Source organism: Ctenopharyngodon idella, chromosome 10 (assembly GCF_019924925.1).
Source record: "Ctenopharyngodon idella isolate HZGC_01 chromosome 10, HZGC01, whole genome shotgun sequence".
NCBI lineage: Eukaryota > Metazoa > Chordata > Actinopteri > Cypriniformes > Xenocyprididae > Ctenopharyngodon > Ctenopharyngodon idella.
The window spans coordinates 18,034,000-18,053,220 of record NC_067229.1 but is presented as its reverse complement, the minus strand read 5'-3'; the positions used below and the strand labels follow the sequence as shown (position 1 = coordinate 18,053,220).

The window sequence follows — 19,221 nt, the reverse complement described above, 5'->3', positions numbered from 1 at the left end:
GCATACCTGATGATCATGACATAGAAGGTAATGTTATTTACAAATGTAAAGTATAAACTGTTTGTGGAAGTCGGGCAAAAGGGACTAGAAGAAAAGGATAGCCAGGTCTGTGAAAAAACATACATTAAAAAAAAAAAAAAAAGCAAAAAAGCCAATCAAAATTGCAGCCCTGTTCCAACACCTTTATTAGCTGGTTCAGGTGTGTTTGATTGGGATGGAGCTAAACTTTGAAGGACAGTAGCTCCCCAGTCACAAACACGAGCTCATCAACCACCTATGGTGTTTGGGGCTGTCAATTAATACGCAGAAGAGCATACTGCATCCCAACTAATGTCATTGTTAGAAATATAAATGGATTCGGTCTCTATAGCCCACCTGCCTCTGCCTCTCTGTTATCAGATCAGGGATGTCTCTGACCGTAAAGTCTTTTCAAAGTATACTAGGGCTTATGGGCGCAGCATCGACTGTATGTTGCCTGGGGATACTTAATGATCTTGTGTCAACGACATATTATCATGTTCCCACAAGGTATTTCTTTTTAATAAAAGGAAATAAATAGAAACTTTTGCTAAAATACTAGTCATAGCACATGTAAAATTATTCAAAGAGGCCATCTTATCCCACTTTCGTTTAAAGGTGCAGTAAGGAATTTTGAGAAAAGCAGTTGATATTTGAAATCACCTAAACAAACACACCCCTACCCAAAAGGTTCACATCTCTATCTTGATAGCTCCGCCCCTAAATTCATGAACACCCTATGCAAGACAGGCACCTCCCTCCTAATGTGTGTATACGCCCCTTACGGCAGATTGGCTACAAGTGTGTTTTGTTTCTTGGTTCAATCCACTTTCAACAGCGTTTCTCAGAAATCGCTTACTGCACCTTAAAATACTAAATCAACTATTCTATTTAAAATTGTTTTGACAATTTGGATGATTAATTGAATAACCAATGACAGACAAAGAAGAATCCCAGTAAATGAGATTTATCTGAAAGGTAAATTTATTCTATGAATAAATGCATGCTTACAAATATTAACATATTTAATTGCCCATATTTTAATTGAAGATATTATGTGATTATAATGATTTCACTCAATTAGCCTAGGTTTTAATGAAAAGTGAAGATGTCTGAAATGTAATGGAATTATTGAATAACCCCCCCATGAATTACAATAAGTATTAAATTAAAAAATAGTAACACTACTGACAACATGCCACTCGGATCCTTCTGTGTGAATTATTTTCTTTGCACTGTAATTTTCACTCCACAAATCTAAAAACATGAATGTTTCCATAAATTCCTCATTAACAAACAGACATAATAAACTTTTGATATTCAACTTAATACAATGTTATGATCACTATTTTTCAGAGACACAAAATTAGATCAATTAACCTTAAAACTGTTTTGACTGACTAAATCTCACAAATTATATTCAGATAAAATGACAGAATTAACGCTTTAGGTATATCCCTAAACTGTGAATGTGAACATCTGTAATGCTATTAGAAAACATGGACACGAGTTTGAATATTGTATATACATTTATTTTGTTAAATGTACATGTTTAATTTATTTTTTTTTTTTTTTTAAATGGCTTATCAACCTACATCAACCATTTCCTTTGACTCCATATCATTTCACTTTAGGCATAAAAAGGGGAAAAAATATTTTAAAACAGCAAACAAACATATGGAAAAAAATCCTGAATAAATAAAACGAGCCCAGAATAAATAAAACAGACACAGTGTGTGTGCGAGCACAGTCGTCTTATTTTTGTGGGTACTTTTTTTTTCTTTTTTTTACATTAAGGTTATAGTTTGGAGTAAATGTTGTATATCCAGTAAAAGTATCTGCTGATTCATATGATACAAGTTCTGTCATTTAACATCCATTAATCTGGTTGCAAATCAAACATTACCTTTTCTACTTTAAACTACTTTTGTCCTGTAAATTATTAATATATTAGAGACTTACAACCTCTGTGTGATTTTTCAAAGAACCCTGATAAACTTGAGCTGACTGTAAAAAGGTTGAAAAATGCTAAAATAGTAATCAGATCTTGACAGCCTATCTGTTCCACTGTCATTTCCAAAATCACTTACCAAATGAAATGGAATTTAACCAGACTGCCTAATGAGGATTGGGGCTAGTTGTAACACTTTTTGGTAACACTATAGGGAACACATATAAACTATTAACTACGACTTTTCCCTCAATAAACTCTTAATTTACTGCTTATTTATAGTTAGTAAGGTAGTTGTTAAGTTTAGGTATTGGGTAGGATTATGAATGTAGAATTAGGTCATGCAGAATAAGGCATTAATATGTGCTAATAATGTACTAATAAATAGCCAATATTCTAGTAATATGCATGCTAATAAGCAACTAGTTAAAAGACCCTAAAATAAAGTGTTACCCACTTTTTATTAATACTGTATACAGGGAAAGGTTTTTCTGAAAATCACATACTTGGATTCAAAAAGCTATTGAACATTTCCATCTTTATAGCTGAGGATCAATGATACAGTTAAAATAAATAAAATTTAGCAAGTTGGTAAAAAGTTAACAGTAAACAATGAGTATAAAATTAATAAAATATATAACATTTAATTAAAAAAAAAAATAATAAATTAAAGTGCCCCTATTATGCCTTTTTAAATGTTCCTAATATTGTTTTGGGAGTCTCCTACAACAGGTGCATGCAAGGTCAAAAAACACTTTCATTTTCTCATAATATACATTTAATTTCACCTCAATGAATTTCACCTCATAAACGATTCGTTAGAAGCAGTTCAAAGAATCGGTCTCTCTAAACTCCTCCTTTCCGTGAGCTTACACTGCTCTGATTGGTCAGATGGCCCAATCCTTTGTGATTGGTCTACTGCGTGCACCACGGGCCCATAGCCATAACTGAATGACAGCTATATCAATTCGCAAGACATTGTATACAAAGTATGGACAGAAATGATAGCATTGATTTTACTGTATCAATTCAAGCCCGAGTCCGACAATGAAATGTCTGAAGTAGTCGATCAACCAGAAACTGATTCGCAATCACAACTGGAGCATATTCTATTTGGTAAGTGTTACATTAGTTTGTGTTATTTATAAGATGTGATAGCAGCATCACTGTTATACTTTATGTAGGTGCACCTGTGGGAACTGTATCAGAATGCCAAGCGAAGCTGAAAACCTCTAACATAAGATAAACATTTAGACCAGATGTGTACAGACTTCGTTATGTCATTGTTTGACATTACATGGAGTGTTTACTAGGGATGCAACAATATGATATTTTGGGGCCCGATACCAATTTTAACAAACAATTATTGGCCGATACCGATATGTCACTTCCTCTATTATTTGAAATTTTGCCATCAAAATAGATAGTATTTTGATTATGTTTTAAATAAGCAAAGTTCAAAAACACCTGCATTAAATTATACTGGCAGGTTTATTGCTGCATCATCAAATAATTTTTAATGAACATGGATTGGATCCATTTAACATTCAGCAGGCCTACATAAATACAACAGAACAAAAATATATATGAAACAAGAACGTTCTGGGAAGGTTAGGGGAACATTCTCCAAACCAACAGGGAACGTTCTATTTACGTAAAGAAAACTTTCCTGGCTAACCAACAGAGAACGTTAGGATATATGTTCTGGGAACCAGAAACGAACATTCCCAGAACGTTCTGGGAACCAAAAATTGTTAGCTGAGATATGTCTGTCTGTCTGAGCCGATATGCCGATGGTTGTAAATTGAGCAAAAATCGGCCGATAAATATCGGCGGCTGGTACATTGGTGCATCCCTAGTGTTTACTGTTTACAGAGAGAATACTTCAACTAGTTAGCGCGGACTAGCATCTTAACATCCTATTACCATACAAATAGAGCTCCACTCTACTGTAATAATAAAACACAGAGGGAAAAAAACAGTTTGTTTTACAGTTATGTAAGTGAACCGGGCCCACGGTTATGTTGTAAATTCCCACGTGCCTAGCCAAGCACAAACGTGAATAGCTGATAATGCATTACACTTTGTAAACAAAAGTCGTGCTCCATCCTTGATCATTACTCCAAGTAATAAGACAGACAAGCTGCATTAATCAACACATTTTTATACAATATTGGACCCACATCTAAATAACAGAACTACAGAAACGTGAGCTAGTCGGTTAGCAGGAGACATACAGACTAAGGGTGTATGTTACACAACATAACATATAAAACTACGAATTTTGAACGAACTGTTTGAGAAGCATTCGTCAGTAATATGACAGGAACACAACAAAAGATTGTACTGCTGTGGTATTATTGAAAAAATGAATTTTCCCTGGCGTCTGTGCGTGCAATAAGCGGGCGAGAAGCTAATGTTTCGTTGTGACGTCACAACAAAACGGCTTGGGATTCATTTTACAAACGACTCGTTTAATTGACTCCGAGTGGACTTTTACTTTTGAGAGACAATAACTTTATATACGGTGCACTTTCAGATTTAAAACTTTGCAGGATGTTTTCATTCACTTAGAGCTATGTTACACACTACATGAAAGGTCACTTTCAAAAATCCATAATAGGGGCACTTTAACTAAAAACAAAATAACTGAATTGTTACTGTAAGCTGCAGTGCAAGTTTAAGCAGTGTTTAAGATGGAGGTTTACCTATAGGACTAACGGATACGTCTTTGGCTATTTCTCAAAAGTTGTGATGGTCTCAGCAGATTATGTTGAGGAACCATAAAAATTACTTCTGTCAATACTTACAGAGAAGAACAGAAACAGAAAGAAAAGGCACTAAAAGTAAAATCTTCTCAGGTCTTGATTGTGCTCCTTCGTTAATTTCTGGTGGACACAAAGACAATTGCATTAGGTTGAGTAAAAACAGATAAAACAATTTTCATTGTGTTTTAAAAGAGGTCTTCAAAAACAATGTTAAACAATCTCATTCTCACTTACTCAAAATCATCCTAATGTTATTAGCCTAAATGAATTAAACTTCTTTTTCACAAACCTAGTTTCACACTTTGAATTACTAATTCATTTGTGATGTAGCAATTGTAGATTCCCATATCATTGCGGTGAAGGTTGTTGAGTTTGAGTGAGAAGTTTCCATTCAGATACTCCTCAGGTAAGGTTTCAGTTCTGTTCTCGTATGATGAATCCTGTTTTTCCACTGAAACTTTACCGTTAATAATGTCCAACACATTCAGGGTCTTATTATGTCTCCAAATGACTGTAATGTCGTCAGTTTTAAGCAGACGTTTTCTAGCAGAACAAGGTAAAACAGCAGAGCCTCCAATAACACCCACAATCGGGGCCGGCAAAGGCACTGAAAACAGAGAGAAATAATAATAAAAGAAACTGTTTTTCATGCAAGAAACATAGGAATTTGACTGTTGACTGAATGTTTTCGATACACTAGAGTTTGCTCTCAGTCACAGAACACTGCAAAAACAATGATTTTAATAGTGTACATTACAAAAACAAAGGAACAATACAGGGACTGTTAAAGTAACAATAAATTATGCAACCAAACAAATTTAAATTCTGAAACCCAATCTACTGTTCCCACTTCCACTTGATTTCATACTGAACAGGCACTTCCCATGACCTTAACCCCTTAAGCCCTGAAGGCATATTTAGAGTGACATACACAAAAGTAAAGACTCATAACTCTAAAACTATAGTCAAAAGGTAGGTATCGTTTGATAGAAAACTTTTAAAATATTTAGAAATTAGGACATTCTCATGCTGAGAAACTGCTAATAAAAGAAAAAAAAAATTGTGCTCAAGGGAAATTTTACATATCTTTCTTATCTGACATGCAATTACTCAGGAACGAAATAAGGTAGGAGGACAATTCTTTTTTTTCCTTTTTTTTTTGTAAGTTTCCCTATATGTGACCTGAATCTGGATTAAATTTTGTGGGGATAGCAAAGTAATCAAAAGTTACATCATTTGGAACCAAAATAGCCTTTTTGTTTAGCCCTTGACACCCGGAAGGCATTCCGTGAGGACTATCTTGTGATAGACACAATGGATTATGTTGATTTGGGACTCAAGTAATGATAGGTAATGATGGGCCGTTTTCTAAGATCTATACATGTTTCATGAAGTTATGACCAAAAATGCCACGTGAAAGCTACATTGATTTTACTTAGCTACATGTGCTCCAGTGTTTTATGTGTCGTAACTCTGTAAGGAATATCTTGTGATCGCCATAATGGATTATGTTGACTGTGTGCTCAATTTAATCGTGAGAATCTGCTGTAAATAATGTTGTGCCATTTTCCATGATCGGACCATGTTTCCTGAAGTTACGACCAAAAACGTGACATAAATGCCGCATCCGTATATTATTTACATATGGGTCTTGCAGGGCTTCTCGTACAAAAACTCGCTCAAGTTTAGTCAAAGCCCAAAACAATTTAGTTGTATTCTGGGCCACGTACACACTGCAGCTAAATCTGGTTGTCAATTCACCTTTTAGTGCTTAATCGTGTTCTGTACACACAGTTCAGTAAAATACAGGAGTGACAACTGCATTCTACAACCGAATTAACTCCCGAAAAATAACTGCGGTAAAGCCAGCCGCCACCGCGAAATGCACGATCAATCTAGCCGCCACTATATTTTGCAGTTCGCACATACACTGGCTATTACGGTAAGACCGTCAGAGAACTGATCTGAAAACAAGTAATCTTCTGTCAAAGCGATTTCACATTCATTTATTCAGTCAGTCTATCTGAATAAATGAAAGTAACTAAATAAATACATATTTTACAGCCCAATTTCACCTGAAAATGATAGTACACCTCACAGCCTGTCACTGTATGATATGCTGAAATCCAAAATAAATGTCTGCCTGAATAATTATAATAATAATAATAATAATAAAACAGGCCTAAATAAATAAATATAAATGAAAAAATATATATTTCACAGCCCAATTTCATCTGAAAATGATAGTACACCTCGGACCCTGTCACTGTATGATATGCTGAATTCCAAAACAAAAGTCTCCCCGAGTAAATGGAAGAAAAGGCCTAAATAAATAAATATAAATAAAAATTTAACAGGCCAAAGTCACCTGAAAATGATAGTACACATCACGGTCTGACACTGTCTGCTGCTAAATTCCAAAATAAAAGCCCTCCAACACTCATATATACGATGTTTTGTCCATACATACCAAAACTAAGAAAAGTCCTAGTTTCCCCAGACCACATTCACCTCAGATGGACAGTACACCTTCTTATGGTGTCAACTACACTGTTTCAGGACATTCTGATGTTGTATTTTATTATGTTGTAATTGTTGTAAGAAAAAGATAGTGCCATTAAAAGACCAAACTTAGTAAACACTATACTAATAAAGCATAATATACAGAAAAATTGGTTTGTGCCGAATTTGATCTTTTAATATCACTTATAGGCTACATTAAGCAACGTTAAACATTTTCTTTATAACAGTTTTCTGAGGAAAACGCTCGTGAATTTAAACACGTTACGTTCACATTATGGGCTCAACTGCTTTTCTGTACACAGTATTACATAGTATACTTTATTAGTAGGCCCTATTATGTTTACTGAGTTTGGTCTGTTAATATCACTGTCTTTCTTAGTACATTAAGCCATATTAAGCGTTTTCTTACAACGGTTTTCTATGGGAGGAAAAGGCTTAACGTGTTATTAAACGCGTTGAGATCATTCAGGACTCATCTGATTTTTTTGTTGGCCTACATAGTATACTTTATTAGTATGATGTATAGTGAGTTTGGTCTGTTAATATCACTGTCTTAGTACATTAAGCCACGTTAAGCGTTTTAGAATGTCCCTTGGCGACGCTTGGCGGTGTTATTTAGTCTCTCCCGATAGAGCCCCTTTCCTTTCGCTTCATTATCCATTTTTTTTCCAAGAAACTGCGGCGTATCGCAAAAATGCAAACAAATATCACGCTATTTCTCTCGGTCTCACTGTCAAAGTAACCATTGCAACGGATAGTGTATCCTGCTAATAAGGCGACGCCTTCCCGAAATGTTAATCAATTTATTTATTTTTTTATTTTTTTTTTAATTACACCTATTTTGTATTGATCAAGGCAGTAGTTTTGAAAAAAAAATAATAATAATAAATTCGTAGCTAGGTGGCACCTGTGGGCGATACACTCCATTTTAGAGGGACTACTCAGCACTCATTAAAGAGTAAAATAGTTAGCTTTATGCATTAAAAAGCTGAGTTTCTATTCTATGTTATTCCATTCAGTGGTTGCTTAGTAATTTGATTATGAATTTCCGGGTTTAATGGGTTAAATCAAAGGTGAGCTTTCCTTGGTGTGTAGGGTCAATGTCATCACATTAATTTTTGTCATAGGCTACATAAAATAACCTGAACACACCTCTGCTGTGATGAACAGATATTAAATGTTTGTATATCCTTAAAAGAAATGTAAGTGGAAAAGAAATTTCAAGGATATACACACTTTTTAAAAAATGTGGTGAAACATGCAGAAAAAAAAACAGAAATCAAGAAATGATATCAGAGACCACTGCAAACCCTCATGATGTGGCACTTAAAATATACATGGTCTTTAAAAAAAAAAAAAATCACACCCTGTGTGTGTGTGTGTGTGTATATATATATATATATATATATATATATAGAGAGAGAGAGAGAGTTAGTTAGTTAGTTATGGTTGTAAAATGTCGTGTGTTGTGACTTTCGAAACATGTCTGAATTAATGCAATTTGAACCTTATCAAACCTTTTTAAAATATAATAATTAATATGTACTGTTATATTTACTTGATGTTAACGGTACATTACTAAGAACTTGGCATAAATAATTTAAATAATTTTTTCCCCCACAAACCTTCAATGAGTAGCTCCACAGTCTGAATTACTGATTCCTCTGTGATGAGGCACTGGTACTTTCCTGTATCATTGTGTTGAAGGTTGTTGAGTTTGAGTGAGAAGTTTCCATTCAGATACCCCTCAGGGAAGGTTTCAGCTCTGTTCTTGTATGCCGGATCCTGTCCTTCTACAGAGCCGTTACCCTTAATAATGTCATACACTTTGAGTCTGCCATGGTGTTTCCAAAGCACAGTGATGCCTTTAACTGTAAGCTGAGTTTTTTTAGAAGAGCAAGGTAAAACAACAGAACCTCCAATAACACCCTCAAATGTTCCCTGCAGAGACACTGAAACAGAGAGAAGTCAAATGAAAGGATTAGTTCACTTTCAAATGAAAATTACCCCAAGCTTTACTCACCCTCAAGCCATCCTAAGTGTATATGACTTTCTTCTTTCTGATGAACACAATCTGAGATTTTTTAATAAATATCCTGACGCATCCGAGCTTTATAATGGCAGTGTACAGGGGTCACGAGTATGAGCAGAAGAAAGTGTCTCCAGACACATCCATCCATCATAAATGTGTACTCCACATGGCTCCAGGGGGTTAATAAAGGCCTTCTGAAGCGAAGTGATGTGTAAAAAAAAAAAAATCCATATTTAACAGGTTATGAAGTAAATTATCTAGCTTCCACCAGACCGCCTTCCGTATTCAAATTACCAGAAAAAACGGAACTGGCGTCACGTCAGTTAAGCTTTTTCTGTAAGTTGAAAAGGGAAGGCATAGGATGTAGCATAAGCTTTTTGAACTGTGAGTTTTAGACCTTCTTCGTAAGTAGAATGCGGATGGTGGACTGGCGTAAGCTATATTTTTTACTTCATAACTTGTTAAATATGGATTTTTTTTTTTTTTTTACACAAACGCATGGCTTCGCTTCAGAAGGCCATTATTAACCCCCTGGAGCTGTGTGGAGTACGCGTTTATGATGGATGGATGTGGATGGAAACACTTTCTTCAGCTCATACTCGTGGGTCCTGTTCACTGCCATTATAAAGCTTTGATGCGTCAGGATATTCATTAATATATCTCCTACTGTGTTCATCAGAAAGAAGAAAGTCATATACATCTAGGGAGGCTTGAGGGTGAGTAAAGCTTGGGCTAATTTTCATTTGAAAAAGAACTAATCCTTTAATAAAGAAACATTTTTTAAAAATTTTTTTTATGCGAAACATGAATTATTTGCATGTGTTTTAAACAAGATTTTTAAAAGATATTTCCTTTTCTTTATCATGGACACTTTTACGTGTCATTAATTCTGTAAGGATCATTAGAGCTCACCTTCATTAATCACCATTAACAGATGAAGTAAAAAAATACAGCGTCTGTAAACACAAAAAGAGTTTATAAATTTACTTAATAAGCAATAAGCAATAATTTACTTTACAATAAGCAATAAGAAAAAATAAGATTCGCATTCCTGCTGTTAAACCTTTGAAGCGCATTGTTTGGTTAGTGCATTACTGTAAACATGATTTTTGCTTTAACTAAAAAAGTTTAATAAAATGCGCTAATTGATATTATACCACAGATGAAGTCTCGATATCTCTGATTAAGCCTTCCTTCCAGTAAAGTTCAAAAAGTTTGCAGTGAACGCAGTGCAGAGTGCAGTGCAGTGTTACACCGTGTCTACACCAGATGTGAGCGGTACGACATGACGCGTCAAAAGACAATATAGTCCATTATAATTAGTGATAATGTCTACACTGGATGTGGCGCGGCGCGACACAACAAATTAAACGGATTCCCCATTCTATTTCTGACATAGTCCAAGTGCTTTGCAACAGTCGGTTTGTTAAGTTCAGTGTAGACAGCTTTTAGCTTTTAGCTGTCTACACTGCGAAAAAAGTCACGAAAAAAGTTGCGTCTGGTGTAGACACGGTGTTAGTATCTCATAATAATGACTTAACATCTCATAATGAGAAACTTTCTCGTAATGACTTAACATTTCATAATAATGAGAAACTTTCTCGTAATAATGACTTAACATCTCATAATGAGAAACTTTCTCGTAATGACTTAACATTTCATAATAATGAGAAACTTTCTCGTAATAATGACTTAACATCTCATAATGAGAAACGTTCTCGTAATAATGACTTAACATCTCATAATGAGAAACTTTCTCGTAATGACTTAACATTTCATAATAATGAGAAACTTTCTCGTAATAATGACTTAACATTTCATAATAATGAGAAACTTTCTCGTAATAATGACTTAACATCTAAATAATGACTTAACACTTAAATACAAATGAATAAAAGACTAGGCAAACGAATAAAAGACTACAAATGAATAAAAGTTTCTCATGAGACGGGCTTCCATACTATATAGATTTGCACTGAATAGCGATGCTAAAGATAATGGCAGTCCAGAAGATAAGCAGTTAATAAGATCATGCAATATGAGATCGCTGAGCCGGGCTGTCCATAACTTCCCAACCGAACCTTGGCACATTTTTTGTTGCACCCAGCCCCGGGACACCGCCACTAAGACATCCCGCTTAGAACACAGCGATAGAGTAGAACTTTCCGATGCGCTGCACTGGGATGGCTCACGGGACAGCTCGCAGGGAATTCCTGCTTATGTCATTGGGCAGAGGTTCAAACTCCGGTCCGATTGCCACCGGCCACGAGCTCTGGGCTCCTCTCTCACAGAGCAAATTTATTTATATAGCCTATTTTATAACTTTTTTGTTCTATTATCAACTAGAAACAGTGTTTAATTTACGAACATTTATTTTGAAATGTAAGTCATTGACAACTGGATGAAGCCAGAGCCAAGAGAGAAAGTCTTTGCACTTGGAGACCACGCCCCCTTTTGGAGTTCACACCCCATTTTGGAGATCTCTGGTCTGCAGTTATACCTACTTGCTCTGCTGCTTTGCGCATGCATAGAAGTAATGATTACAAGAAAGTTTCTCATTTATTATGATATGTTTAAAGTATAGTTCACCAAAAAAAGCTTGGAAGAGCCAGGATATATTTAAATATATCACCGATTGTGTTCGCCTGAAAGAAGATAAAAAGTTAATCATGGGATAATTTTCATTTTTAGGTGAACCCTTTAATCATTATTACAATAAAGTTTCTCATCATTATGAGATGTCAAGTCATTATTACGAGAAAGTTTCTTATTATTATAAGAAAGTTTCTCATTATTATTAGAAAATAAGTCATTATTACGTGACAGTTTCTTGTTATTACGATAAAGTCTCTCATTATTGCGAGAAAATAAGAAATTATTATGAGAAAGTTTCCGCAACTTTGGCGGAAACAGGCTTTTTTTAAAAAATATAGTTAGGTCATGGATCATGATCGCAACTGGGCCCAAAATATCAGAAACTGCATTTATGCCAAGATTAGTCTATGTCCACCACGTCAATCAGATAAATCTTTTTCTCTATCGATCTTTTATGATGTTTAAAGGATGGACAGCAAGGTGATTGTTAGCATGTTCAGATGTTTCGGTGTGGACAAGCTAACTAGAAAATGCTTGAAATGTCATTGTGCTAGTGTGGACGGAGAGCGTTTCGAAACAAAAGTCTTTATCTTATCTGGATTCATGTTGACGTAGACTTATAAAGTATCTGTGTGTGTAGAAACAGTTGCATAATTCAAATATGCACAAGTTCAAACATGCTAGTCATGCTACTGTTCAACCCCTCTAGCATTTAGCCCATGTACCGTTATCAGTTTCAATTTCTATATATAATGCTGTGATATGAAAATAATCAGATCGCGTACCTTATGATCATCGCTTGAGAGGACAAAATAATTAACAAATTCAGCAAATGTTTACAAAGTTTCTTAAAATTCAAAAAGTTGTGGACGTCTGTCGCACTACAAAAAACACTAAAAGGACCCAACGAGGATAATGTGATGACGCATTTCCGGTTTTTTTTTCATATGAGTCGCAAATATAGTAGCATTTTTAATATTTTCATTTTTAAAACAAATTAATACACATTTATAACGCTTTACTTTGAGTTGTATTGTCTTGGCAATAAATGACCAAAAAAAAAAAAAAAAAAAAAAATCAGGTCCTCCCTCGAAATCGGGGCTGTGCCCGAAATCGCCCCATATACCCCTAAATAGGGCACTATTTGATGGGGACAGCCATTTGTAGTGATGTCCGAAACCATAGGGGCGCTAGCCCATTATCTTTTCAGCGATGCCAACAAAATGAGCCAACGGTGACGTATCGGCCGGAATCGGCCCAAATGTGCTTGCTATCTGGGTAGTGGACGTTATCGAGTGCACTCATTCAATCCCACAATGCATAATACAACGAGTCTACACCTTACAGTCTATGGTGTACACAAAGGGCAAATTCCAAACGGCATTTTTGCACCCTTGAAGGGCACTTCGAGAAGAGGACGTCATTTGTAGGGGTGTTCCAAACGAAAGTGAACAACTGAATCCCTTCGCGATTAAGGGCCCTTCCACTAGGCTGTTAGCAAAGGGTACATGCTATGGTCATTAATTATATTATTTATGATCATGTGACCCAGCGAATACTCGTGATTCATTCATTTTAAAGGTAGATGGCAGGAGAGTTCTAGTTAACTTACAAATAGCAATGGGCTTTTGCCTACAAAAACACGTCATCCCTGAGGTCAGCGTTCTTTAGAACATCCGCAATAATATAATGCCGCGTTCCAGGCAACCCGTAACCCGTGTTTTTCCAACCTTCTACCCGTAAAAGTGCACTGGAACGGCAGTCAAACCCGTGACTTCCCACCCGTGAACTCGTACTAGATCGATGTACTCCCAGTTCCGCGCTCTGACGTCACACAGCCCGCGAAACAACAATGGCAGCCCCTATGGATGCGGTGTTTATGCAAGTGCACGGTAAAATAACGTAAAATAAAAGGTATAACAGCTTCTATTGCCTTATGCGGCCGTTTTCCTCCTCCGTTTCCCTCAAATAAGCAAGGAGTAAGCACCTTTGGCAATAGAAATAATTGTAAATGAGCATAAGCCCCGTATGGTCCGCCATGCTGGTTTGTTTACACTCACGCAGTTTGGCATGACTCGCCTGGAACGCTACAAAGTCGTGAGTCGTGTTTTGAAGTCGTGACTTGCGGGCTCAAAAACCTGCCTGGAACGCAGCATAATATAGCTCGAAAACTTCCGATGATATGTAATTTGCTGGTGTGTTGAGCATCAGTAGTGTAATACTTATTTTATAATCAGAATATAGTCACTTAAATAGTCAGCCATAGCATTAATTTAGTTATTCAAACATAAGAGAGCATAGAAAATAAATAAATAAAAAAGTACCTCAGTGTTCCTCCTCGGCTAAATTCAATTCAACCATCACTTTTCACACTTTCGTGTGGAAAAAAGCATCAAAAATTAAATATTTATAGTGCACTTTAGAATAAATTGAATAAAATGTGTGTTTTTACAAGTGTGCCGAAATCATGATCTTGCGCTGCACTGTCTGACAGCTGACGTGATTACAAAGCATGGTGCTCGCTTTCTGTGCAATTCATTCACAAGAAAAGTTGTTTTTCATAAGATTTTGTGAGTACTTCATACTTCGCATTGACAAGATGTAAACCTAGTTATTTTATAAAGTTTAATATTTAGTCAAAAACGAAACTAATTGAAAAACGATTAGAGGAGATGGCTGATATATGCGCAAATAAATGCTACTCTGCCACCACCTGCTGATTATAGTGGTAATTATTGTCTTTTTTATTTTTAAATAATGTTTTCTATCAAATGTTGAATTTCCTACATTTTGAAACGTTCGGTTTTACAATAGGGACAATCTCAGAAGGAAGAACAAATAATTTTTGTGGTCATCACAATAAAAATAACATTTGAACATTGAGGTTAAAACTGGTTTATTGGCAAATTAGGTAAATGTGATAACTGCATTAAAATATGAATACAACATTAAAAAGTTAACCACTGATGGTTTTGTGTATAGAATGAACAGCTAACAATTCACCGGAAATGCCCGAGCAGCCTTAACGACAACCAGGAAGTAACCGTGCATATAGCCCATTCAAGATGTTTTTTTTTTTTTTTTTTCTTTTTCTCATGTTATGTTTAAATAAGTTTCATAGGTAGAAATGTGTTGAGTAGAATGCAGTGTCCAGTGATGAGACGGCAGGTTTTAAAGTTGAGAACAGAGAAATACACTCACACACATATATATTTAAAAAAAAAAAAAAAAAAAAAAAAAAATATATATATATATATATATATATATATATATATATATGTATGTATCTTTATTTGCAACAGCTATGTTAACAGCAATAATAAGAAATTTCTGTTGTAAGAACAGCTAATCAGCTGATGGACACCGTGCTGCGTTGTCATGGGAACATCCCAGCTGAAGATAATGTAGAAGTGACGTTGTCTTTCATTGCTCCCTTCGCCAAGTGCATTCCAAACGGCTACATAATGACACGCAACAGCCCTGCTCCCTCCAAAGTCCCCTACAAGGGTTCTGCCCTTCGAAGGAAGTAGGGCATAGAGACAGAGCGACACGCGTCATAATCTGAAAACCACGCCCACCGGGTGGGGGAAACAATCCAACAGTCCCCATTGACTTTATATAGCGTGAAGCTGCCGCTTTGTCATTTCTGGCTTACAACAAAAAATAGAACAATGTCTAAAAGCTGCTATGTGACAAGGTGTACAGCAAACAAGCCAAAAAACCCAGAAGTTTTTATAAGCTGTCGACCCCAAAAAACGAATGTTTAAGGACACAAAAGTGGATATAGGCAGTGAGACAGAGCGGAACGGGTCAGATTACTATAAGAAATGCATTGGAGGGGAACGTATTCGGCGACAGGTGAAATAATTCTTTGACATGGTTAAAAATAATTCATGTTTTCTTTTTCTTTGTTTGTTTAGCATAACCTGTCGGTGGGCGTGGTTTTCAGATTATACTAAATAGGCTCCCTTCCATTTGGAATTTGCCCAAGTACTCTGCGGAACAAAAATGGGCGTTCCCAACTTGGGGGCGTTTTCAAACCCGGATATCATCCAATCAAAAAAGTACGGAAGCTCTAAGGTCTTGCATTATTATCTTTTTTCTTTTTTTTTCTCGTGATTTCAACTATATCTAGGCTACAGGTGCTGGTCATATAATTAGAATATCGTGAAAAAGTTAATTTTTTTATTGTAAATTATTTTAAAAAATGAAACTTTCATATATTCTAGATTCCCTACATGTAAAGTAAAACATTTCAAAAGTTTTTTTTTTTTAAATTTGTTGATTAGAGCGTACAGCTCATGAAAGTCCAAAATCCAGTATTTCAAAATATTAGAATATTTACATTTGAGTTTCATTAAATGACCATCCCTACAGTATAAATTCCGGGTATCTTTTGTTCTTTGAAACCACACTAATGGGGAAGACTGCTGACTTGGCAATGGTCCAGGAGACAATCATTGACACCCTCCACAAAGAGAGTAAGTCACAGAAGGTCATTACTGAATGGGGTGGCTGTTTACAGAGTGTATATCAAAGCATATTAAATGCAAAGTTGACTGGAAGGAAGAAATTGGGTAGGCAAAGGTGCACAAGCAACAGGGATGACCGCAAGCTTGAGAATACTGTCAAGTAAAGCCAATTCAAACACTTGGGAGAGCTTCACAATGAGTAGAATGAAGCCGGAGTCAGTGCATCAAGAGTCACCACACTCAGACATCTTCAGGAAAAGGACTACCAAGCCACTTCTGAACCAGAGACAACGTCAGAAGCATCTTACCTGGGCTAAGGAGAAAAAGAACTGGACAGTGAACAGTGGTCGAAAGTCCTCTTTTCAGATAAAAGTAAATTTTGCATTTCATGTTGAAATCATGGTCCCAGAGTCTGAAGGAAGACTGGAGAGGCACAGAATCCAAGCTGCTTGAAGTCTAGTGTGAAGTTTCTGAAGTCAATAATGATTTGGGGGGGCCGTGACGTCTGCTGGTGTTGGTCCATTGTGTTTTATCAAGTGCAAAGTCAATGCAGCCATCTTCCAGGAGATTTTGGAGCACTTTATGCTTCCATCTGCTGACAAGCTTTATGGAGATGCTGATTTCCTTTTCCAGCAGGACTTTAGCACCTGCCCACAGTGCAAAAACCACTTCCAAGTGGTTTGCTGAGCATGATATTACTGTGCTTTATTGGCCAGCCAATATGCCTGACCTGACTCTATGGGACATTTTCAAGAGAAAGATGAGAAACAGTCGATCCAACAATATACAGATGATCTGAAGGCTCAATAGTGCCTCAGCAGTGCCACAGGCTGATCACTTCCATGCCACACTTCACTGATGCAGTAATTTGTGCTAGGAGCAAGTCATTTGCTGTAATATGTCCTGCCGATCAAGTATTGAGTGCACAAAAGAACATACTTTAAAGAACTTGAACTTTTCTGTTTTGCAAATCCATTTTTTGATTGATCTTAGGAAATATTCTAATATTTTGAAATACTGGATTTTGGACTTTCATGAGCTGTACGCTCTAATCATCAAAATTAAAAAAAAAAAAAAACTTTTGAAATGTTTTACTTTACATGTAGGGAATCTAGAATATATGAAAGTTTCATTTTTAAAAATAATTTATAATAAAAAAAAAAGAACTTTTTGATGATATTCTAATTATATGACCAGCACCTGTATATCTAGATCACGAGAAAACAACTTACGTCGAGATCAAAAGAAAATAAGAAAATAAAATACTATACTAATTTATAGTAAATACTATAGTGTTTTTGAACCATACTATAGTAAAGTGCTCGAATTAATTTGTTGTGGTAATTATAGTTGCTGTGATAATATAACAACTATAGTAATATAAGCAAATTACTTTACCCAATACTGTACTAAGTTTTCTACAGCTGTAGGGTACATTATACTACAATATACACTACAGTTTACTGTAGTAAAAACTAAAGTATACTACAGTATTTATTACAGTTTATCAGTTCACTATAGTTAATACTACAGTATGTGGTAGCATTCATTAACAAGTGTTGTAAATACTATAATATATACACTATACTACAATTTATAGTATGGTTCAAAAACACTATAGTATTTACTACAGTATTTTTTCAGCTGGTGAGTGCCTAGTCGTGGACGTATGGAAACATTTACTCATATCATGTATACAACATTTTCGTTGTTATACATGATGATTATTTTTGTAGCCCAGTCCAACCTCAAAGTCCAACCTCGGCAGCTATATTTATTGCATTTAGCGATACTGGTCCTGGCCCCGATCCCTATCCCGATCAATCAAGCTTTATATAATTCCGAGAATGGGATACTGTACTTGACTACACGTCACGCCACTTTAAGAGACTACAAGACTTTAAAACTGAACATAATTGCAGTATGTCAGTCAGTGCAGTTACATTATTACGTCAACAGGTGGCGTCAAGGGACTGTTTATGAGAACCATTAAATCGTTCATTCAACTAATATGCTTAAAAACACTGATTCAATTGAACACTGATTGAAACAAGGTGTTGGAATTAATTTAACTTTGAGCCCCACTTTACAAGACTCAATCGATGAGCAATGTGTCACCTGGGTAACACTGAAGCTGATGTTTCACTTCATAGAGATCAATTACATTGATTAAATGCAATGACTGAGCAGTACTGGTGCCAGTCATGGAAAAAATTTTGATCAGATTTTGATAAAATCCGATGGCTCAGTGAGGCCTCCATTGCCAGCAATATAATTAACACTTTCAGATGCCCAGAAAGCTACTAAAGACATTTAAAACTGTACATGTGACTACAGTGCTTCAACCTTAATGTTATGATGTGACGAGAATACTTTTTGTGCGCAAAAAATAATAAAATAAAATAAAATAAAATAAAAAATAACAACTTTATTTAGCAATATCTAGTGATGGGCGATTTCAACAGAAAGTATTCACATTCTACAAACAATACCCCATAATAACAACGTGAAAGAAGTTTGTTTGAAATCTTTGCAAATTTAATAAAAATAAAAGCGAAAAATTTTGTTTGCTTTGTTCAAGCACCTTTGGCACCAATTACAACCTCAAGTCTTTTTGGCTCAATGGCTCAATCTTAAAGAAATTCGTGATAAGGAGAAGGTGTTCCTCATGGATGTCCCTATCTCTCAGTCTGGTTTGTTCGGGGAGGCGGTCAACACGGTGGTTAACAAATTTCGGGCCGCCAAGTTCCAGTCGGCTGCTCTCAGGCAGTTTATGCCCAGGAGAGTTAGAGGCTCTTCTATCCTCTCCTCTTCTCTACCCAGAGAGCGCTCCTCGCATAGGAAGGAGTCCACCAGTAGGAG

General features: G+C 35.8%; 1 protein-coding gene and 2 long non-coding RNA genes across 4 annotated transcripts in view; 2 read left to right on the top strand and 1 right to left on the bottom strand.

The window, feature by feature from the left end:
• The window catches only part of LOC127520150 (uncharacterized), a 170,834-nt gene that overhangs the window by 39,216 nt on the left and 112,397 nt on the right, over nucleotides 1-19,221 (top strand). The gene's annotated exons all lie outside the window — the stretch shown is intronic.
• Nucleotides 1-19,221, top strand: part of LOC127520153 (uncharacterized) — a 36,864-nt gene that overhangs the window by 4,682 nt on the left and 12,961 nt on the right. The window lies entirely within an intron of this gene.
• On the bottom strand, nucleotides 1,529-12,828 carry LOC127520149 (HERV-H LTR-associating protein 2). Its single transcript, XM_051908041.1, has 5 exons — nucleotides 12,673-12,828; nucleotides 10,205-10,248; nucleotides 8,886-9,212; nucleotides 5,027-5,344; nucleotides 1,529-4,857 (listed from the first exon to the last, which is right to left on the bottom strand). The coding sequence occupies exons 1-5, from the start codon at nucleotides 12,681-12,683 to the stop codon at nucleotides 4,769-4,771; spliced, it is 789 nt and encodes a 262-aa protein (XP_051764001.1). The 5' UTR covers nucleotides 12,684-12,828; the 3' UTR covers nucleotides 1,529-4,768.